Raw genomic sequence first — 23231 nt, 5'->3', positions numbered from 1 at the left:
AAAAAAACGGGCAGTACAGACCTTGAAGTGGCGGCCTCCCAAGGCTGACTGGGGGGCCCCATGGGGAGTCATACATGAGAGGACAAGGATGTTTGGGGCCACAGCAGTTCCTGTTTGGTTCAATTCAGTCATAGACAATGCTTATGGCTATGGGTTATGCCGCATCCACAAAAATGCAGCTGCCAGTCAATACGATGTTACTCTGCAATAGAAATGAGTCTGAGGCATCTCAGAGCCTAGAGGACTTCTCCATGGGGGGAAAGATGGAAGAGGAGCTGCAAAACACAGGCGAGTGGCACCGGGACTGAAATTTGTTGAGAACTAAGAGTATCTTCCTTGATTGCAAGTTTTGTTTTGGCCCCAAAAGGGCGGTGGCTTTAGGATTCTCAGAGAAGTTCCCAAATCCAAGAGGCAGTCTTGGGTGATTCAATGAGGGTCTGCACAAATACAAAGGCACCGACAGAAGCTTCACAACAGTATTGAAAGCACGGGGCTGCAAGAATGCCCAAAAAGCAAAGATAAAGCGCCCTGTGGAAAAGAACTCACAAAAGGGAAAGGAAAGGGGAAAGGAGAGGGGAAAGGAAAAGGAAAAGGAAAAGGAAAAGGAAAAGGAAAGGAAAGGAAAGGAAAAACGACTCACAGAGGCCCAGCCGTGAGGAAAGAACCCCTAGCATCAGCCCAGCAGCCACCTGCACTCACATGGTCACTAAATGGGCCTCAGTTCAACTGAGGCAGAGGCGGCCTGCGTGGCTGAGCTAGCTAGGGCTCTCCCACTGCTGCATGGGGCTCATGGTTCCCCTCTTCCACAGGAGGCCAGTGGTAGCAGAGTGGCAGCTTCCATCTGAACCCAGTCCTTCTCTCTCATGTGTCCCCACGAGCCCTGGCAGAGGCAAGCACATTGCCCCAGCCTCTTGGGCCAGGCTCAGGGTGGCTCTGTTGGTGACACTCATCCTGACTCCAGGTTCATTTTCAAGGTCCTTATTAATTTCAAGGTCCCCGCTGGCTAGGGCCTTGGATTCCCAAGGCACTCTTCCGGCCCACTCAGCAACTCCTCCTCAGGTGATGGAGTGGTCACAATACATAAACCAACACCAGCCACTACCCTAGTATAACAGTGATTAGGAGGGCTTATAATTATAAATGTGCACTTGAGCAGCAGGTTAAAAACCAGCCCCTGCTTGTTCTGTGATTTCGTAGAACCTCACTATGATCAGTGTGCCTGGGCCACCAGTGGCAACTACACAGAAGAGACGGCAGGTCCTAAAATATAGAGACAGTGCTCTCAGTTACAATCCACAGTGCCAACAGAGAGAGCTGAGAGCTGGCTCCATGGACCCCACACTCCTGCACAGAAGACCAGGAACAAATAAATGTGGCACCCTGGCCTTTTCTAGGACTAGGGAGGGTGAGCCATAGTGCATACACCCAGGTGCTCACAAGGACCTGGGATAACAACATGCAGAGTGGCTGGCAGACCAACCATAGACAGCCTAGGAGAGCCCTCTGTCCACCCACTAGACCAGGTGCAAACAGCCCAAGCCTTCAGTGAGAGCCACCACGTGAGGCAGGGCCTTCCCCTGTGAAAGCTTAAGTATTTGTTTTACAATAGCAAAGGTATTATAAACCGTCATTAACAACGGATACAATGCCATTCAACACATTTCTAAGTTGTTTTTGATCTTAAGCACTGAACTGGGGCCAGCTGGAAATAGGGCCACTCACACACCTTGTTTACTCTCCGGGGATAGTACTTTTGCAGTTCCAAAATCTGTGATCTGGATGTGCATGTCTTCATTTAACAAAATGTTTTCTGGTTTCAGGTCCCTGTGAAAGCAGATTTTTTACAACTGAGATGAAATATTTAAATAGTAATGTTATTACACACTCTAAGTTTTGCTGAAAACAAATGAACTGATTAATACTTAGAATCTTTATGAACGAACAACCAAGAACACAAGTCTATAAAGTTCATACTGAACAAACATTAACTGCATTTAATGAGTACATTCAAATTACATTACTTCATAAATGCATCTGTCATTTTCAATATACTTTTTATTAAAGTGTAATCCATCATTTTTAACCCATAAGAGAAAGATCTTTGAAACCGATTGTGGTCATTTCACAATATATATAAAATCAACCATGAGAGACGTCTGGGTGGCTCAGTGGTTGAGCGTCTGCCTTTGGCTCAGGTCATGATCTCAGGGTCCCGGTATCAAGCCCGGGGATAGGCTCCCTGCTCAGTGGGGGAATCTGCTTTTCCCTCTTCCTCTGTCCTTTACCCCCTTGCTTGTGTTCTGTCTCTTGCTTACTCTCTCTTAAATATTTAAAAATCTTTAAAAAAATTTTTTTTAAATCAGCCATCATGTTGTACTTCTTTATACAGTGATAAATGTTCATTGTTTCTCAATAAAACCAGAAAAAAGGATTAAAATGATAAATTTTGTTATAATAAAAAACAATCAATAACAACAGCACATTTGAACACTTTCAATTTGACAGTATCAGAAAGTCGACAAGAGCGCATTCGAACACTTTCGATTCAACAATATTAGAAAGTCATGGAAAATGAGATGAGAAATAAGTACCCATGAAAGCTACAAGGTGGGGAGTAGAAGCACCAGGGAGGATGGCCAAGAGAACCACCAGCCTGGCAACTTCACCTGGCTCAGAGACGCCTGTGAGTCTCAACATCAGGTGACATCAACTTCTCCTTAGTTCTCACAAGGAGGCCTCCCACTCCTCCAGAAAATCAAGCAGAGCTGACCCCGAAGCCTGGGGAGCAGAGCCCACAGGCCGCTGGTGTGGTACCTGTGAATGATGCCCTTGCCATGCAAGTACTCCAGAGCTGACACCATCTCGGCCGTGTAAAACCGGGTGCATGTCTCATCGAATGAGCCAATTTTGCGAATATATTTAAGTAGTTCTCCATTTTTGGCATAACTAAGACCAAAGTCTAAATGTTGCATTGTTAAGGAAGAGTATAAAAGTCATTTTTTAAAACCAACCTTATAGCCCAATAGAAATATTTTTAATTAATGAGAACTGAAGATACCTTGGGCCTGAGACAGCAGCCCCTCTTCAGATCAGACTCTGCAGTGACCACACCCACAGCCACGGGAGCTGATAGGAATCCCTGGTCCCAGCTCAGGTTTCTCATCAAGAACACAGTGACACATACTCCTCAGCCCGCCTGCTCCTTCTGGAGCAGAAGACAGAAGACACCTACAGGCTCAGTGAAGAGAAGCCCTAAGAGAGAAAGTGGCCAGAGCCTGTGGCATACGTGCCTCTTTGCAGGTTTCAGCAAAGGAAGGGGGCCCTCCATCCTAATTCAGCCTCCCAACCTGCACCACAGAGGACCACAGCATTTACTGAGCACCAACTGCGTTCCACAGTGTGCCGAGTCAATTCACGTAAAGGTTTCTCAAGTGCATGCTCCTGTCCAAGTATAAAATAACAAGTTTTTAAGAGAAATGCCATTTTATTATCTTTTTGATCCCATCTATTTATTGGCCACTCACTGGGGAGAGACATGAGGAACACAGGCATCTTTCCCTCAGACACCAGTGTGGTGGGATTTGCTTCCATTCTTCCTCAAGAGGATTATAGACTGGAACAATAAATGGATCCCATATAACAGCTTCCTCTTTAAAGCACCAAATATCTGCACCTACCGGTACTTCACTGCCCCCTAGCAGCTAGGGGACACGGGGACAGAGGAGGCCTCACTGCCCTAGGTAGTGGCTCTGAGGGCAGGAAGGGGTGGCCCACGCTCAAGATCTTCCGTATGGCTTCTGTTGGCCAGGGCACTACTGTCTCCCATCAAGGAGAGAGTTTGACGCTGCAGGGCAGTGAGGACAAGCCCAGGATGGAAGGGACCAGTGACCAAAGCTGCCCAAACCTGTCTCTGATACAGCCCCACTTGTGGCCACTCAAGCCCTTCCAACTAGGATAATAGGAACCTGAAGCAAAAAAAAAAAAAAAAAAAAAAAGAACGAAATTCCCCCCAAGAGCATGCCTTCTTCATGGGGAAATCAAAGGGTTCCAGCCAGACCCCTTTGCAGCTCGTGGTGTCCCTGGCCTCCTCACCAGTGACCTGCAGACTCTGGCCTATCTGACCCCACACAGAAGCTCGGCACTGGCTGGGCAAGCAGCCCCACCTGGACTAGCAGGGAACCTCACTGAGGAGTGCCCAGAAGCCTGCAGTCTATGTGACAGGCTCAACCTTGTCCACAGGCACAGGGCTTTTTTGAGCTTCGAGGGATTTGCCCCTCATCTGACCACTCCGAGTTCCTATTTCCTGTGTGAAAGACACTTCTAGTTCTTTGCTCAGTTGTGAACCTAAGGGGACCAAAAGGTTTTGAACATAACAAATGTTGAGGATGCTGGCTCCAAGCCCATCTTGCCTCCAATCACACACCTTCTTCATCCCCAGAAGTATACTCCCAGACCTCCTCAGTCCATTTCACATCCTAGAACATTTCTCCCTCCTTTGGCACAGCCAATGGCCCAGGGCAGGGAGGAGGGGGGCTATTTTCTCCAATGAAGTGGGTAAATTCCTGGAAGGATGAGCAAAGACTAGGTCTTTAATAGAGCCTGGTAAGCTCAATGCCTGTACTTGACAGAGGAACCTGGCCCAGAGAGGTTAAGCAACTGACTCAAGGTCATGAAGCCAAGGAAGGACAAAAGTGGAGCCCAGGCTCCTAAGGCTTAGAGTACTACTCCTGTCCCCAACCTGTAAGAGGGGACACACAATGATGAGCAGCCATGAAGAGGACCCTTCAATGTCCTCATGGGGCCACTGAGGGCTGCCGCGCAAGCAGTGACAGCAGCTTAGTGGGGACAGGATTGCTGGAACCAGGCAGAGGCAAACATTCTATAATCCCTAAACAAACCAACAAGGAAACCCCATTCTGCCATTCTATATGCCTGTGGCTACTAGACCACTTCACTGCTCCCCTTAAAGGTGGAACCATTAGGCAAAACTCACCGTGTGTGCTACCTGGACATCCTCAACTCTCTTGAAAGACCCTCCCCACTCCCAGAACAACTTGCACCAGGGCCATTCCAGAGGGCAGACACAGGCCCCAGGTACTTGACCACACAGCAGCATGATCTCGCTGCCCAGCAACCCCCCTACTGGAAACCAACTGGCCCTGTGGCCCCCTGGGGTCTGCCCTCTCCACTCACTGGCAACACCCCACCTCCTGCATGCCAGTCTGTGTGGGGGTGAGTTGGGCTCAGGTCTCAGAACTCTTCCCTCAGAAGTGCCCTCCAGTGGCCAGCCAGCCCACGGATGCCCCCCAGCCCTGAGTTTGCATGCTGCCCTGACTCCTCACCAAGCTCCACCAGCACCTACTCAGCAGCAGCCAGCACCAACAGGTATATCAAATGCCAACGCCACACATACCTCCAAGCCTGGTCTCTCCTGCCTCAATTACAGCACCCCTTGCCCCTCCCCCGACTCCGAGGGCCCACACCCAGGAGCCCCACTGCCTGGCTCACCTACAGGAGCCTTTGGCACCTGCCACAGTCATAGCAAATGCTGCTTCTTTCTAGCCCCTCGGGACTCCCTGCACACTTGGAAGAAAATCTGTAATTCTCACCAGGCCTCTAGGGGAGGAGAAGCTGGCCCCTGCCCAGCCTTTTCGCCCCACCAGCATAGGAAGCACTCCAAGCTCTACCCAGGTCTCTGGCCGGAGCAACACTTTCCTTCACCCTCTTACCTGCCCCCTCACTGCCCTTGCTCCCTCAAGTCTACTACATGGGCACTGATGGTCTAGGTATGTCTAACTCCTCCAGGGAATGTAGACTCCACAAGGGCCGAGCCTTCTCCACCTCTTCACCAGCATATTCCCATCGCCTGGCACTCAACAAAAACTTCTCAATAAGCAAAAAAACAAATTCAGCTGACAGTTGAAGGAGTCAGAAAATGATGTTGAAGGGGGAGCGGGATGGAGCAAAGTTCTAAACCAGAAGACTCTGTGTAGAAAGAGGCACGGGGAAAGCCTTTGGGGGGGAGCCAAGCCCTTACAGGGACCGGCTTTAATGAGGGGGTGGGGGAGACACTGAGGACACCTGAGGGCAGGAGAAAATAACTAATGCCAAGACTGAGATTGAAGCCTGAACAAGCCCCAAGGCAACTCCATTTGACAGCTAACCTCTGACCTCTTTTGGTGGAAGAGAAACCAAAAGAGCATCCACTGGGACTGAGGACAGAGTCATTGGGGCACCTAGGGGCTGGGAAAAACTGCAGGAAATGGCTGTGGAGTGAGGAGAAATTGGCCAGCCAGGCCACATGGGCAGGTCTTGGGACAACACACCACAGTGTGGCCATAGTGCCTTGGTGCTCTGTCTCCTCTACTCCCTAAGTAAAGGTAAAAGAGGGGGTAAAAAAAACATCGCTCTAGGGGTTAGAGGAGAAATCAGGGAGCCAGAGAGGCCCTCAGAGGAAGCAATCAGTGGGGTGTGACAGCACTGCTGGAGAGCTGGAAGCACTGGGTGATCAGAGCTCTCCACTGACAGATAGCAGATGGAGGCAGGGCCAGGGGAGGGGTGAGGGGAGGAAGGAGGGAGGAGGGGGGGCTGGAGGGCCTGGGGAGGACAATGTTCTTGGTACTAGAAGAAAGAGTTTGGGCTCCTGTGGGCGGCTCCCTGGACTTCTCACCTGGGGGCTAAGCCTAGTGAAGATGTCCCTTCCAACCAAACCCCCAAAAATCCTTCCTCCCTCACTTCCCTGCTTTGAGCAGAGGACTTGACGTCTGATGGATATTCCAAGGACACCAGTTAGAAAAATAAGCGAATGCCTCTGAATAAATGTCTACCTACCACGGGGTTAAAACAATAACAATCCTTTATATACAACGCTTATAAAACAAAAAACCTCAAAAAGGTTTATGATGATTTCCCTCAAAGTAATGTCCTACTTTAGTCAATGTTAGCAATCCCAAAGCAAAATGATGTGAATTTATTTGTATTTAGAATATGTCGACCTTGTCCTTTCCAGGGAAGGGACTTGTGAAAATACACAAGAGGGTCATGATTCCAAACAGTACAGGGTCAGTGGTGTGATTTAGAAGGCTCTGACTGTTCAAAGGATACACAGCTTTTCATCATCCTGAAATGTGAAGTAAAGTTTAACAAAGAACGGGTGATCCAGGCGTGACATCACGTCTCTCTCTCTGGTTACATACGGGACCTTGTTCTCTTTGATAATGTGACGTTTCTCTAGAATTTTAACTTAAAGTAAGAGAGAAGCAAGTTACTTCAATTGATAATGGTAAAACTAAAAACAAAACTCATAAAGGTAACTGGTACAAATTAAAGTTTTTCACAAAACATACCCACCGGCTTTGTGGTCTCTAAGACCAACAGCATCCCACCCCCTGCGTCCTAGACATACAGCCCCCTAGACTTAGTACTTACTAGCATATTCCCTTGAGGTTGCCAGTTCTCGGGCTAGAACAACCTGGTTTAGGAAGAAAAGGGAAAAAGAGAAGAGAAAGAAATACTCAGTGTAACCTGCGTATCAACTCTCACAAGTCACCTTGCAGCCAACCACACAGGCTAACCTGCCCCCACCATAAAGTTACATTTAAGTATCTGAAATTACATTAAAATATATTTGTCCTGTGCTAACAAATTTGACAGGATGTCAACGACTAAGTTAATGTGTTCTAATAGACCGCAAACGCAGAGATCAATTAACTGCCTTCAGAAGGTTCTTGATCAGCTGCTAAGTTCCCCTGGTGCAGTGAAGTACACATTCAGGAACATTTTAGACTAACGTAACCCTCACAGATAGTAGAAAGAAACAGCAAACAATACCTCAAATGAGTCCTGGGAATTCCTTCAAAAAATAACTCTTAAGAATATGTTCATTGTAAAAAGCCGCCCCGAATTTGGGTTTTTTCAAATAATTGTGACCATACCTTTCAGCTGACACTGTGCTCAGGTACGGTACGCTCTCCCTGCCAGCGAGAGCACAGAACTGAAGCTAAACAGGGCACACTGGGAGTGCCTCCTGCAAGCCTCACCTCCCACTCAGGGTGCAGTCCCACTTCTGACAGGGCCTTCTCAGTAGCAGAGCTAAGGATTGTCCTCAAATTCCATTCTGGGGACAGAGAACCAACGGGACATAGCACAACATGGGAAAGATATTTCTACACGAGCAGCTCCTGGCCACAACTGAGCACCAACTTCTACATGCCTGATGAAGCCAGCTGTCTGGGAAGCGGGGTGGCCTCCACCCACCACACAGTTGAGGCAGAGAATGGCCCTCCTAGATACCTGCACAAAGGGATGGCCCAAGGACCAGAGTGCAGATGGAAACCTGTCCAAATCCTGAGGGATCCCTGGGCCTTCTGGGAAGACCTTTGGGAGCCACAGGCCAGATTCATCCCACTACAGAATTCCCCAGCAGTGATCCTGGGAAAGCACTGTGTGAAATACCTTGCAGTTATTAAGAAGAATGGAGTTGGATTATATGTGCTCAAGTGGAAAGATCTCAGAGATCTTTCTAGAGGAATATACCTATGCAGGCTGTTCTCAAGCACCGGGAGGTGATGGGCAGGGGCTGGGGAAAGATACTCCCTCCCTAGGTTGTGTTTATGAAATATTACATTTCTTCAGGGAAGCACGTACTAGCTACTTAGTAGGAAAAAAGAAGAAAAAACTATTAGAGAGTACTAATAATTAATGGGATCATTTCTGAAGGAGGCACTTAAGAATCTTTCTGTTGTGTGAATTCAACATTTCACATGCAGGTTTCCTTATGGGCAAAGGGCAGAAGTATCCCTCTTCCCAGAGAAGAAGACATGACACATCCCTCCACAACACCAGAGCCAACAGCAGGGCTAATGTGGATGTCAAGATCACCCCTGGAGGGCCAGGCAGCAGCAGGCTGAGCCTTCCCACTCTCCAGGGCCAGGCTCGGCCAAGCGCAGATCCTGCCCAGATCCTGCCCAACCTGGAAACTGCCGCTGGTCCTCCACCCTCCCCTGGAAATCTAATTTTAAGTGGTCTCTATTTCAAGAGTTATAAGACCTAAGGGTAGCACATATAATTTGAGACCCAGGGCTGCAGGATTCCGAACAGTGCCAGAAAGAAGCCTCCAGCTCCTGGTGCTTTTCCCCAGCACCTCCCTCAGTTCAAAAGGACCAGGGATGACAAGAACTAGAACTGGAGCTTTTCAACACCAGGAGTGCATCACCCAGAATGGATGGTGCCTACTTTCACCTGCTATGCAGACCCATGGACAAGGGGCAGTTTCACATATAAGTGATCATTTACCGGTTGAGATAAATGTCCATGAAGCACAACTGAGAAGAGGGAACGCTCCTTCTTTTACTGGACTATTTTAAGTAATCATGCAGAACACCCAAGGTTCTTTTCAAAAGTGCTGCTTCTTTCTGAGAGGATCTGTGAATACCAGAAGTATTGGGGACCATGCTCATAGCCGAAAAGTTTTATCGGGCACAATTCTTTCATAATTTAACAAACTGCCAATTAAAAATCTAAATTAAGGGATGCCTGGGTGGCTCAGTGGCTGAGCGCCTGCCTGCCTTTGGCCCAGGGCGTGATCCTGGAGACCTGGGATCGAGTCCCGCATCGGGCTCCCTGCATGGAGCCTGCTTCTCTCTCTGTCTCTCTCTCTCTGTGTCTCTCATGAATAAATAAATAAAATCTTTAAAAAAAAATCTAAATTAAAAATGTAAGGGGAGGGCTGCCCTGGTGGCTCAGCGGTTTGGCACCGCCTTTAGCCCGGGGCCTGATCCTGGAGACCCGGGATCAAGTCCCATGTCGGGCTCCCCGCATGGAGCCTGCTTCTCCCTCTGCCTGTGTCTCTGCCTCTCTTTCTCTCTGTGTCTCTCATGAATAAATAAATAAAATCTTAAAAAAAAAAAAAAAAAAGTAAGGGGAGCAAAAGGCTAACACTGATGAAAACCAAGTCGGGAACATGGCAAGCTGTAAAACTGCACGTTCTTCTGTATAGTTTGCAACATTTCATGAATTTGTGAAAGGAAGCAGGGGAAACACACTTTACATAAGGTTTCTTTCTGGAGGGTGGACAAAAAGGCCCTGACCGTTGCACAGGCCTCCCCACAATCTGCACAAGCCCCCAGCCCCATCACCGCCCCATGGGGCTCACACCTCAGCAAATGGGCTGCACTAAACCTTTATTTCTTCGCTTAAAAAGGAAAAATGCCACAAGACAGGCACAATTCACTCAGGTAACAAACAGAGGTGCCTTGCATGTGATGTGCTGATGTAGACTGAAGCCAAGGCTGCGAGAACCCAGAGACTAGCAGGGCTAGCCCCTATGGGGAGCCTGATGTGGGACTCAATCCCAGGACCCTGGGATCATGACCTGAGCCAAAGGCAGATGCTCAACCACTGGGCCACCCAGGCACCCTTATATATCATTTTAAATAAGAGAGAAATACCACAAAAAGAGAGAGAGAGAGAAATAGTAAAGGTCATTAAATGATTCCCAAAAGCTCTGAAGAGATACTGATACTGATACTCTCAAATGAAGGGGCAGAAAAGCTTCAGAAGACCTTGCTAATGGGACTTAAGGACATAGGATGGAATCTGTTGATGACTGGTTAGAATAAAAACTAACTGCATTACAAACCAAACCAGGGGCACCTGGGTGGGTGGTCAGTGGCTGAGCATCTGCCTTTGACTCAGGTCATGATCTCAGAGTCCTAGGATCAAGTCCCGCGTCAGGCTTCCCACAGGGAGCCTGCTTTTCCCTCTCCCTGTGAGTCTCTCATGAATAAATAAATAAAATCTTTTTAAAAAACAAACCAAACCACAAAACAATCAAGATGCCTTTTAAAGCTTTCATCTATAAAACCAAGGCTTAAATATTTTAACCATGTGATCTACTTGGTAGTAGCTGGCACCAAATGACCCTCTGCAACCGGAGTAGAACTCCCGAGGGGTCTGAGACCCCCACCCCCTGGGGAAGAATATAGCCCTGGTAATTGGGTCCCCTAGCTCCAAGTCCTGAGTAAAATCAGCCTTCCCAAAGAAATACACTCATTCAAGAAACAGCAGTTGTATATACTCACTGTGGAAAAAGAGCCTTCACCAAGAATTTTCCCAAATTTGAAGTCTTCAGGCCGTTTCTTCCGAGGCTGTGGTGGCGGCTGTGTGGTGTGTTGCAGCGAGTTGGTGCTCGGTCGAGACTCAGCCGCGGTGCTGTCCATGGTGGGGGCCTGTCTGCTACCACCACTGGGAATGCCGGGGGCCGTGCCGGACTCAGTCTGGGTCCTCACCATTGATGGGGACGGGCAAGAACATAACACCACACTGGACTGGATAGGAACGGTGTCATACTGGAGGACAAAGGAAAAAGAGGTAAGACTCAAAGCAGCTCAACTTTTCCTACATGTCTGAACTAAAGTGTTAACATTGTTATAACACGAATGCTACCAAGTATTGGGCAGGCCATCTGACTTTCTGCCACAGGATTCAGGCCACCGCTCTCCTCTCCCAAGTCCCTTCCCTGCTCAAATCCCAACCCTTACCCCCGATCCTGCTGCCCAGCACCCTCATCGTCCATCACCTATCTGCCTCCCCCTCCTCCCTCAGTCAGCACTGAGTGAATCTCCAATTACCCCCCAATCATGGCCATTTGGCCTTCCCATCATTGCCCAACCTCAATGCTACCTGCAGTCAACCCCAACCCACGAAGGAAGCCAGTCCAAACTCTTTGACCATGGTGTCCCCATCCAAAACTCCTTGCCTACTCACCCATTCATACCTCATACAAGACTGGACACACAGAAGGTACTCAATTAGGGCTTGAACAAACAGATTGGTTTAAGACTATATCCCAAACTAAAAAGAATTTTAACCTAGAAGTAATAGAACATGGAAGTAGAACTTCATGGAAAGAAGAGTCCAAGAACTGTCAATTACACATAAAAGTTATAGCTGAGGGGCGCCTGGGTGGCTCAGTCAATTGAGCATCTAATTCTTGAGCTCAGCTCAGATCCTGATCTCAGGGTCTTGAGTTCAAGTCCTACAATGGCCTCCACACTGGGTGGGAAGCCTACATAAAAAAAAAAAAAATTACAGTTGATAAAAATAAATAAGTTTCTCAAAAAAGATAGCAGTGGCATCACTGGTTACCAATCGGGAAACTACCTGATCAAGAACCCAGATGCTCAATTTCATCAAAGTTATCTCCAAACCAGGTAGTGTTAGGTTTTTAAATTATTTAAACAAATGAAACATTTAACAAATTTTATTTTTTAATAAAGTAAAATAAAAAGCCATAAAAAGGAAGTACTGATACATGCTACAAATTAAATGAACATGGCAAACATTATTATGCTCAATGAAAAGGGCCAGACATAGGGACGCCTGGGTGGCTCAGCAGTTGAGTGTCTGCCTTCAGCCCGGGGCGTGATCCTGGAGTCTCAGGATCAAGTCCCACATTAGGCTCCCTGCATGGAGCCTGCTTCTCTCTCTACCTGTGTCTCTGCCTCTCTCTCTGTGTGTCTCTTATGAACGAATAAAATCTTAAAAACAAAACAAAACAAACAAAAAACCGGCCAAACACAAAAGGCCACATACTGTGGGATTCCATCTCCACGAAATATCCAGAAGAGGTGGATCCAGAGACAGAAAGCAGGTGAATGATCATTAGGGGCTGAGCTGGAGAAGGGGGTTAGTCTGCTAATGGGTATGGGGTTTCTTTCTAGGGCGACAAAAAAACTCTAGAACTAGATCATGATGATGGCTATATAACCTTGTGAATACACTAAAACTCACTGAATTGTTTAAATAGATGAATTAATTGTACAGTATACAAATTATATCTCAGTAAGCTGCTACAAATACTTATATCACATATAACTGCACTGATTTATAAACAAGAACTCATTCAAATTTATAAGACATCAAGACTTTAAGTGAAGAAATGGACAGGCACCAAAAAAACTCAAGGAACCAAAAGATGAAAATATGCAAGGTATCCAAAGCCACGTTAAAGTGACCAGAGACAGCCCTGAATGTTTGTAATCAGGGGAAAGGTTGGAGGATGGATAGACAGAAATGACAATTAAATATGTTCACAACACACAGGAACAGCAAATGCTGGCAAGGCTAGGATAAAACAAGGTACTCCTCTAACAGCAGCTGGCACCAATACACCCATGGTGCTGTTATCTTGTCTTCTGGAAAGCAATTTGGTAATCTGTGAAGAAAGCAATGACAGAACAGTTGCCAATGAGACACAAAGAAATACTACAGACACGAGAAGAAATAGTAAAACTTTAGGTGGGTATTAAGAGAGGAATAGACAGGGAACTTGGGTTGGTCAGTCAGTTGGGCATCTTGCCTTCGGCTCAGGTCATGATCCCAGGGTCCTGCGATGGAGCCCCACATCGGGATCCCTGCTCAGCAGGGAGCCTGCTTCTCCCTTTCTTGCTCCCCCTACTTGTGTACATGTTCTCTCCCAAATAAATAAAAAATAAAAATATTTGTCTCAAAGTTAAATCAGAAATACATACAAGTTCACCCACAACCACAAAGAAAATTGCCCTTCCTAGCTCTGACTCTGCAGTGCTCTAGCAGTGACATTATGAGCCTACCCACCACCAGATTGTTGGAGAACACCACAAAATGAACCCAGAGCATCCAGATTGTTTCTAATAGTATTCCCCAGTAAAAGAACTCAGGGGAAAAAAAAAAAAAAACCAAAACCAAAACAACTCAGGACAGCAGTCAACTCCATGTCTTAGAACAGAAAAATGGGAATATGGTATTTGTATCCTTTGCTATGTCTGAAAAGGAGGAGGCCTTCACAAGTGTCTGTGGTAGGAGGAAAGGGTAGGGAAACTGGGCTGGAGGGACTGTCACTCACTAGCCAAGCTGTGACTCTGTAAACCCTAAAAAGAGATCAGTAAGTACAGCTCATCAGAATAAGCCAAAATGGGAATGCCTGGGTGGCTCAGACGATGATGCCTCTGCCTTCAGCTTAGGTCACAATCCTGGGGTCCTGGGATCAAGCACCACATCGGGCTCCCTGTTCAGTGGGGAGCCTGCTTCTCCCTCTGCCTCTGCCCCTCACCCTGCTTATGCTAGTTCTCTCTCTCTCTCTCTCTGTCAAATAAAGAAAACCTTAAAAAAAAAAAAGCACCAACCAAAACAGAAAAATCCTTGAGTCTATGACGATTTTTGTCATACATAGGTGATAAGTGTATTGATACAATAAAAGCCTACTGATTACATTTCATTTTATAAATGTGAATGACTGGGATCCCTGGGTGGCGCAGCGGTTTGGCGCCTGCCTTTGGCCCAGGGCGCGATCCTGGAGACCCGGGATCGAATCCCACATCGGGCTCCCGGTGCATGGAGCCTGCTTCTCCCTCTGCCTGTGTCTCTGCACCTCTCTCTCTCTCTCTGTGACTATCATAAACAAATAAAAATTAAAAATAAATAAATAAATAAATAAATAAATGTGAATGACTAAGGGTGCGTGATCACGCAGAGCTCTATTTTTTGTATTGTTTGTTTGTTCATAAAGGATAGACAAACATTTCCTCTCCGTTTACAAAGGATCAGGAGACAACAGGGAAGTATGAAGAAACCAGAGTTCACGAACAGGAAGGGTAGGTGGCCACAGTAAGCAGCAGTGTGCACTGGGTGACAGCTCAGCCACCTCAAAAGGAAAGCTGAAGGAGAAGCTCGTCTGGAGATGCACTAATCACATAAAGTTAAAGACCAATCTAGAGAGAACATCCTGCTCCCCAGACATGACAAGTGCAGAGGCAGAGAGGGCAGCAGGCACCCGGACAGCCCCCACAGTGCTGCACAAGCCTCTCTTCCAGCAGACACACCGTGCTCCAACTCCCAGCCGAGGAATCACCACCGACAACTGGGAGGAGGCAGGCTTCTTGCATGTACAGGTCTCTGGAGAGCATTAGATGCATAGGCAAGGGGCAGGCCTACCTTGGAGATACTGTAGGCTCCCTTTCAGACCACTGCCAACAGAGTGAATGTCACAATAAAGAGAGTCAAATAAACTTCTTGGTTTCCCAGTACATATAAAAGTTATATTTACACTCTAATGTAGTCTATTACATGTGCAGTAGCATTATGTCCAAAAAAAGCAATGTCCATGCCTTAAATAAAAAATACTTTATTGCTAAAAAATGCTAACCATCAGAGAGCTTAGCTGGCTCAGTCGGTAGGGCATGAGTTCGAGCCCTATATTGGGTGCGTAGAGCTTACTTAAAAAAAAAAAAAGACCTATCATCGGAGCTTTCAGGAAGTTATAATCGCTGATCACATATCACCATAACAAATATGATAATAATGGAAAAGTTTGAAATGTTGCGAGAATTACCAATATGTGACACAGACACACAAAGTGAGCAAGTGCTGTTGGAAAACTGGCACTGACTGGCTGGTTCAGGGTTGTCACAAACTTTGAAACTGTAGAAAACGCTGTATCTGTGGAGAGTAATCAAGTGAAGCTCAATAAAAGGAGCGACACCTGTGACCAGTGTGAGAAATTATCCCACACCCAGTACCAGTGGAACATTTGGAGAATGACTATAGTACACAGTACATATGTGACCAGTGAGACAAGTCCTCCAGCTGGACTGTGAGTCGAGGTGCACCATTTATTTATGGAAGACTGCTGTTTTCTTGAATGCTCGATGGCTGAGCAGTAAGCCAAGTATGCCTTACACATTTCATAAACACTCCACCTCACAAGAGGCACCAAAGGTTGGACCAAGCTCTGGGGTTCAGACAGTACCTTAACGGTTTGTCCCTTTATGACCAAAGCATACAACATAACAGAAGCCTAATCCAATTCAGTAACTTTCCCAGAGATTAGCAGGAATCTCTCTGTCCTCAGAGTCAGTTAAGTGGGGAAGTCACAGCCAGGCTAAGGCCCATCAAGAACTGTGACAGGCCTGGACTGTCCTCACAAGCCAGGCAGGCTACACTGCGAGTGAGAGCTATGCATACAGAGCTCTGGGCACTCATAGGACTCCTGGACACAGCCAAGGATACATGCTCCCTGGGCCTTTAGGTCATCCTGGGTGCAGACCCTCAGGCCCAGGACTGAGACACAGCTGGACTATGTGACCTAAAGGACACACAAGGGAGGAGAAGCGGGAAAGAGCCTGCAGTTCAACAGCACAGGGCCTGGGTACTACAGCAGTGTTGTGAACTAATCTGGCCACGGGTCCACTGGGCAGTCACCAAAGACCCGCAGATGAGGGGAGGGAAGAGTACTGCCTCTCTGTCATGCCCACCCGCACCCTCTCCACCTGTCCCAGCAAGTTCATAAATCTGATCAACATGGGCTCACCTAAATTCACCTATGTGCCCAGCCTCCTGTCAAGCAAGGCTCAAGGAGAGAGCAGAAGAGACACATGAGACAGTGACCAACACGGCTTTTAATTCAAAACCAGCAAGCGAAATACTGATCAAAATCTCAAACATTAGCAAAGGCACCAACATATCTGTCCTGTGATTTGGCACAGGTGGGGGACAGCCCATGGCTTCATCTCAGTGGGCAGAACCTCAGCCCTACAGGTGAGGTAGGTAACATCCAAGAGCAATAAAGAGTTTCCCAAAGGGTGAGCCACTATGCCCAAGGGAGGCAGGGCATCGCAGGCAGCAGGTGTCCACAGCCACAGAAAGTGAGGGAGCATTGAAGACTTGGGTGTGACAATCCCCAGCAAACTGGTTATTCTGGGGACAAAGGATCCTGGCATCAAACATCCTGGGAGAGCCTTAACAGGGTTAGGAATGCTTACACTGGCTTCAGAAGCACTTACCAAGAAAAGTCTTCAGCACAGACTTCCTGACTGCAAACTGACCAACATCCAATGCATGAATCTCACTCCCCTCAAAACGACGACCAGGTAAGTCTGATGAGTCTCTGGTTTACAAGCATGTATTCTTGAGAGCTTTCTTTCATCAAAGTGGTTTCTACAGTTATTAAAAGGTCTCCAAAAGAGATGGTCAAAGGAGATCACTGCCCCCTGAGCAGGTCCTACCCAGGCAGAGCAGCCCATGGGCCACACCTCTGCCTATTCCCAGGCTCTGCGGCAGGTTGCTGGCTACACTATGTGGCACACTGGAAACTAAAGCACTATCTTGATAGATGCGGACCTGACTCTACTACAGACCCCATGACATTGAGCAGCACCAGACCTGGTATAAGTGCAGCATCATGCTGGATAAAGCCTGCTCCCTTCCTGTCATCCATCCACAGGTGAGGATAGTAAGTGCCACAGAAAATGCCCAGGCCACCTGAGCAAGTGTGAGAGGAGATAGCAGGTGCCATGAGAACTGCAGTTTGAAAGTCAGGAGGTGTGTATGTCTTGTTGGGAGAGACAGAGTGAATGAGACAGGATTCAGACAGCAAACAGCTCCAAGGACAGCACTGCAGAGCAGCCACTTTCCCTGCACACCTGCAGTACCGGGTCTGCCACTGTATCCACACCTCTGCTGTAGAGGACTTCAAACCTGAAGCTGCAGCAGCCCAGTGCCAAACACACGGGGTCAGCCCAGATGTGCTATCAGAGCTCCTTCCCCAAATAAGTGCATGTTCCTGGCCACAAGCAGTGAGCATGACAACAGTTTCCATCTCGTGGAAATGGGGCTCATGCTGGGAGTTGCCAGGGCCATATTAAAGCACAACCCGGGGACGCCTGGGTGACTCAGCGGTTGAGTGGCTGCCTTCAGCTCAGGGTGTGATCCTGGAGTCTTGGGATCCAGTCCCGCATCACGCTCCCTGTGGGGAGCCTGCTTCTCCTCCCTCTGCCTGTGTATCTGCCTCTCTCTGTGTCTCCCATGAATATATAAAATCTTTAAAAAAATAAATAAAGCACAGCCCGCTAGGAGGGAGCCAACCACTATGAGCTCCTAGTTTTAGGAAGTTTGTGGCCACTGACAGATCTTCCATCCCAGTAGTTCTCAACTAAGGTGATTCTGCCCCCCCAAGGGACTCTCAGCAATGTCTGGAGGCATTTTTGAGTGCTGTTGCTGGGGGAGGGAGGAAGTCATACTGCATCTAGCAGGTAGGTTACAGAAATGCTGTAAATGTCTCACAATGAACAGGATGGCCCCACAACCAAGAATGATCAGGTCTGAGTGGCAACAGTTCCTGGGGGAGAGGTCCTGCTCTATTCTGGTGGACTCTTATGCTCCCTTCCCCAGGAAGAACTCCAGCAAGTATTCAGTGACCACCCTGAAAGCACTCAGCACTCAGGTAGGCCCTGGGTGCTATGAGTTCCTTCAGCCACTCCTTGGGGCAGGAGGGAGAAAGAAGTACAAGAACCAGAAGCTGGGATCTGTGGAGAGCAGCAGGTGTGCCCAGTCTGAAAAAGGCATGTGAACAAACCCTAATGTTGTGTTTGGGAGAGAACAAGAAACTCCCATGACCTAAACAGTATGCATGGCAGTGCTGACGAGGCTTTGCAGCAAAATACCCAACCAGGGGTGTGGCTTCACAGGACAAACCCCACCACCAATGTGCTCCCCGCCCTCTGGAGCTCAGGGGCAGTACAGGGACGTGGAACCAGTGGCTGGTGCAGGAACTGGAGGAGATGGGACAAAAGGGAGTGTGCACACCACTAACATGGGAACAGGGAGTTAACACCCCACTCCCTCAGCAGCCAGACACATTCAACTCCCAAGAGGGTAAGAACTGCAATCCAGCAAAGATGCACGAATCTGAAATGTCTCCACACAGCCCCTTGCTCTCCGGAAAGCAGTCACTCCAATAGCAGCTGCAAGGCCTGGGCTGGGGAACCGCAGGAGCACGGGCTATCTTATTCAGTTTCTCCGGGGTTCTGGGCTCAGCTGGCCAACACACAGGTTTTGGCTGGAACACTGCTTGACAATGCTGTTTCCAAATGCCAGCCTTTGACATTTCACTTGCTGTAAGATTATACTCAATATCTCTGATTTAAGGTTTTAGGTTTTTTTTTTTTTTTTTAAACTAATAAAATAAACTCTCAACTTGGACCTGGGAAAGAAAACCAGCTAGGAGCCCACTTTGCCGTAAAGAACACCATTTATTCCATGGTAAAGCAGGCCAATGCGAAATAAGAACACATCCAGCCAGAAGTGGCACATGAAGGGGGAAGCAGCTGAGCCCAGCAGACCTGCAGCCTCTCAGCCTGTCCCAGTATGACCGTTCCTGTGGGGAGTCACCTCTCCTGCAAGGAGCCCCCCCGGACGGCAGGGATAGGTACATTAAGACTTAAGACAATTCCACACACGTTATTCTTAGCACTGTACCTTGAAGGTGGTCTAGGACTGAGATCTTGGGTAGACAAACACAGTGTTCTGTATACTTCACAGAGACTAATCATGAGATAAAAGTTGAGCCCCAGTTATTCCCACCTGTAAACACGAATGCACCTGGTACTCTTACCTTTACTGGCAAGTTCACCCTGCCTCAAAACACAATTCCAATGAGAGGTTTGAAGGCATTAATCAGCCTCTCCTTTGAGAGACATACAGCACCTTGGCATAAATGAATATAAACTAGTCGTCTTACTCTGTTGTTGGCAGCTGGCTGAAACTGTCAGCATGCTCTGGAGCCTGAGCCAACCTGTGCCTGCTTTGTTTTGGCGGATACTGAAGTAGAAGGCTTGGCCATAGTGAGAAGAGAGAAACAGTGCATTTGCTCCAGAGATGCAGGAGGGTAGTGAGTGGCCCTGAAGCCAGGTAGAGCAGGGGCAGGGAGAGAACGCCAAACAGGTAGCACAGTCAGTCATAACCACCACTCCTTCCACCTCTAATTCACAGGACTCCACTGCTTTTCCCACCCCCAGCTCAACAGGATGATCGTTGTCTGCCACAGCTTACAGCACATCCAGCAATTCCTGTCCACAGTCCTGGGAGGGGAAGGGGAACTCCAAGACCTTGAATCCACCCAGTGTAGACCACTCAGGCTGCTGGGGAGGTCACTCTCCAAAGCCATGGGTTCTCTGTTACTTCATAGGAATATAAGTGCTCGTTTTGCTCATCAGAGTTTCCTTTTTTTTTTTTTTTTTTAAGATTTCATTTATTTATTTGAGAGAGAGTGCATGCGCATGCAGTGGTGGTGTGTGTGTGGAAAGGGGGGTTGGGCAGAGAGACAAGCAGAATCTCTGCTGAGTGTGGAGCCCAACACAGGGCTCAATCTCATGACCCCAAGATCATGACCTGAGCTGAAGCCAAGAATCACATGCTGAAGTGAATACACCACCCAGGCACCCCACTCATCAGAATTTCTTAAAGGAAATAAATTAACTACATTATTTTTTTTAAGATTTTATTTATTTATTCATAGAGACACACAGAACAAGAGGGGGGTGGGCAGAGACACAGGCAGAGGGAGAAGCGGGCTCCATGCAGGGAGCTCCACGTGGGACTCGATCCCAGGTCTCCAGGATCATGCCCCGGGGCTGCAGGCAGCGCTAAACTGCTGCACCACTGGGGCTGCCCCAATTAACTACATTAATCCAAATAATAAACATTACCACTATGCTTGGAAGGGTCCAGGGGCATGGCCATAAGGCAGACATGGTCTCTGCCCCTAGAAAGCTACATCCTAATAGCGTTAATGGGCCTGATGTCATTTACAAAACTGGTTGGTTAAAGCTGTAAGGGTGGCACGAAAGAGACTGGCATGGGCGAGTGCTGGGGGTAAGAGGCAGACCTCTGACTTGGTGCTAGGGCCTCAGTTGGCAAGAGGCTTGGTGGAGGAAGTTTCTCAGGTGCTAGGAGTGGCCTCAGGTGGAGGGCCAGGGGAGTGCTGGCAGCTTAGATGGTGCTGCATGGCAAGGAAGAAAATATTCATGTATAGAAAGTAAAATGTAATGACAGCTAATCATGCATCACATTTTTTAAAAGATTTATTTATCTTAGAGAAAGAGAGCATGCACATGTACATGTGGAAGGGGGGATGGGGGAGAGAGAGAGAGAGAGAGAGAGAATCTCTAGCAGACTCTTTGCTGAGCATAGTCTGATGCAGGCCAATCCCACGACCCTGAGATCATGACCTGAGCCTGAAACCAAGATTTGGCTATCTCACCGACCACCCCCCACCCACCCACCCCGTGCCCTGCAATACATCATACATTTTAAAGTTTCACTTTCCACTAATGTTTCAGACTCAAAATACTGCAGCCGTCACGAGTCAGAAAGAAAAGCCAGTCATTCTGAAATCAACATCCAAGTGCAGTATAGAAAGAACTCTGGATTTTTGAGATGGCAATAACAGATGCTATGAGACTGACAGACACTGACACACCTGCTTTGCCATTATGTGCTTTAAGTGAAACTCCAGGGCCTCAACACAGCTTCAGTAATTTGAGGCAAATTCAGTCCTCTTAAGACCATACTGCTTTATCCACTTCATCAACAAATGAAGTAGTTCACTGAGTAACTACTATGTGCCACGCACTGCTCTACGTACTGGAGATGTAACAAAGAACAAAACCAAGCATCTGCCTTCAGGTCAGGTCACGATCTCAGGGTCCTGGGATCAAGCCTTGAATTGGGCTCCCTGCTCAGCGGGAGCCTACTTCCCCCTCTCCTCTGCCCTCTGCCACTCTTCCTGCTTGTGCTCTTGCTCTGTCAAATAAATAAAATCTTAAAAAAAAAAAAAGCTACATTCCAATATGGCACACAGATACCCCAAAAAACAAACATCAGGTAGTGTTACAGTGTCAAATGATGATAAGAACTATGAGAAAGGGCAGCTCCAGTGGCGCAGCAGTTTAGCACCGCCTGCAGCTTGGGTGTGATCCTGGAGACCCGGGATCGAGTCCCATATCGGGCTCCCTGCATGGAGCCTACTTCTCCCTCTGCCTGTGTCTCTGCCCCCCATCCCCGAATAAATAAATAAAATCTTTAAATAAATAAATAAAAAAAAGAACTATGAGAAAAATAGGGCCAGGAAGGCAAGACAGGAGTATTTGATGTGAGTAGCTGTGAGATGTGCAAATTTAAACACAGAAGCCCTTACTAGGAAAGTGACATTGGAGCAAAGACCCAAGGAGATGGGGAAAGCTCTAAAGAAATCTGAGAAGAGCCTTCTCAGCAGCCCAGTTTGACCCACAGTACAGGCCACCACCAGACAGAACCCCTGGGTGTCAGAGCCCCTTAAACACCCCTTCTGGGTACCTCAAACTGAAGGGATGGGAGCCTGAGAAATGGGGCTGCCCAGAAGGGTACAAGCATCTCCTGAAACAGAGTGTGATGCTAGCCTAGCCACAGTTATACGGTCCCACATCAGCCCTGGGCTCTGAGATGCTGGCCACCAGACTACTACTGCTCTGGTGTCCCCTCTGCTCCAGCAATTACAGGCACAATGACACAGGAACCTGTCATAGGCAGCCTTTCTCCTTCATGGAATTCTGCAGTTTCCTTCCTGCCTTGGCCATCGCACAGCAGCCAAGCACCTCCGTGCAAGACCAACTCTCAGGGCCCCTCCCTGACAGAGATGTTTATAGGGTCAACTGTACGCTCCTGCTTTCTCTTCCCACAGCCTGGCATGTGTGTGTTTTAGCGATTAATTTTACCTCTGTAGTTAAGAAAGATAGCCACAGTGTTACTCTTTAAAGCACTTAGGCATCAATTGTGAAACAAAAAGCCTAAGAGAAAAGCCCTTTTAGTGTGAAAAGTCCAAATATTTTTTTTGTATTATAATTGTTATTCTAAACAGCCAATAAACATATATATATATTCTTTTACATCTTGTGCTCTCTTTGGCAGCACATATACTAAAAATATTCTTTTATATCTCAAGGTGGTACTTAGGCAGCATAATGGCACTGAGATGGTCTGCCACAATCGGGGCGGGGGGGGACAATGGCTAACTGGCAGCCCCACGGGGTGGGGGTCGGTCCCAAGGTGCCCCTTCTAGCCAGCCAGCACTCCACCCTATTGAGGCAGCATGGCTGGGAGATCCCAGGTGACCCAGGACCTGCGGGTGAGTCATTCCCTCCCGGCACAACCCAGTCAGCTTGCCACCCACCTGATGACCCAAAATTGTAGTAAGTAAATAGTTTGGGTTACTCAATAGCTTCTGAAATTTAAATTTCTAGAGAAATTTAAAGTAACAAAACCCTAGTTATGCCTATCCACTATCCCCATCCTCCCTAATAAAATGGAGCTGACCACAAGTTCTCAAGAACTTTGCCACCGTGTCACCATGAGAGTCACATCACTCGCCTTTCCTACAT

General features: G+C 47.7%; 1 protein-coding gene across 6 annotated transcripts in view; it reads right to left on the bottom strand.

Moving 5' to 3' along the window:
* Window positions 1–23231, bottom strand: part of PDPK1 (3-phosphoinositide dependent protein kinase 1) — a 79385-nt gene that overhangs the window by 32025 nt on the left and 24129 nt on the right. For all 6 annotated transcript variants that reach the window (XM_072835403.1, XM_072835401.1, XM_072835398.1 and 3 more), the window contains exons 2-6: window positions 11082–11348; window positions 7429–7471; window positions 7105–7242; window positions 2815–2959; window positions 1727–1824 (exon numbers count right to left, since the gene is read on the bottom strand). In XM_072835403.1, coding sequence (XP_072691504.1) covers window positions 1727–1824; window positions 2815–2959; window positions 7105–7242; window positions 7429–7471; window positions 11082–11291 — 634 coding nt within the window. In that variant the 5' untranslated portion in view covers window positions 11292–11348. The remainder of the gene's footprint in view (window positions 1–1726; window positions 1825–2814; window positions 2960–7104; window positions 7243–7428; window positions 7472–11081; window positions 11349–23231) is intronic.

Source organism: Canis lupus, chromosome 8, assembly GCF_048164855.1.
Source record: "Canis lupus baileyi chromosome 8, mCanLup2.hap1, whole genome shotgun sequence".
NCBI classification, from domain to species: domain Eukaryota; kingdom Metazoa; phylum Chordata; class Mammalia; order Carnivora; family Canidae; genus Canis; species Canis lupus.
Note: the sequence above shows the minus strand (reverse complement) of the source record. Positions and strands in the feature narration are given on the sequence as shown.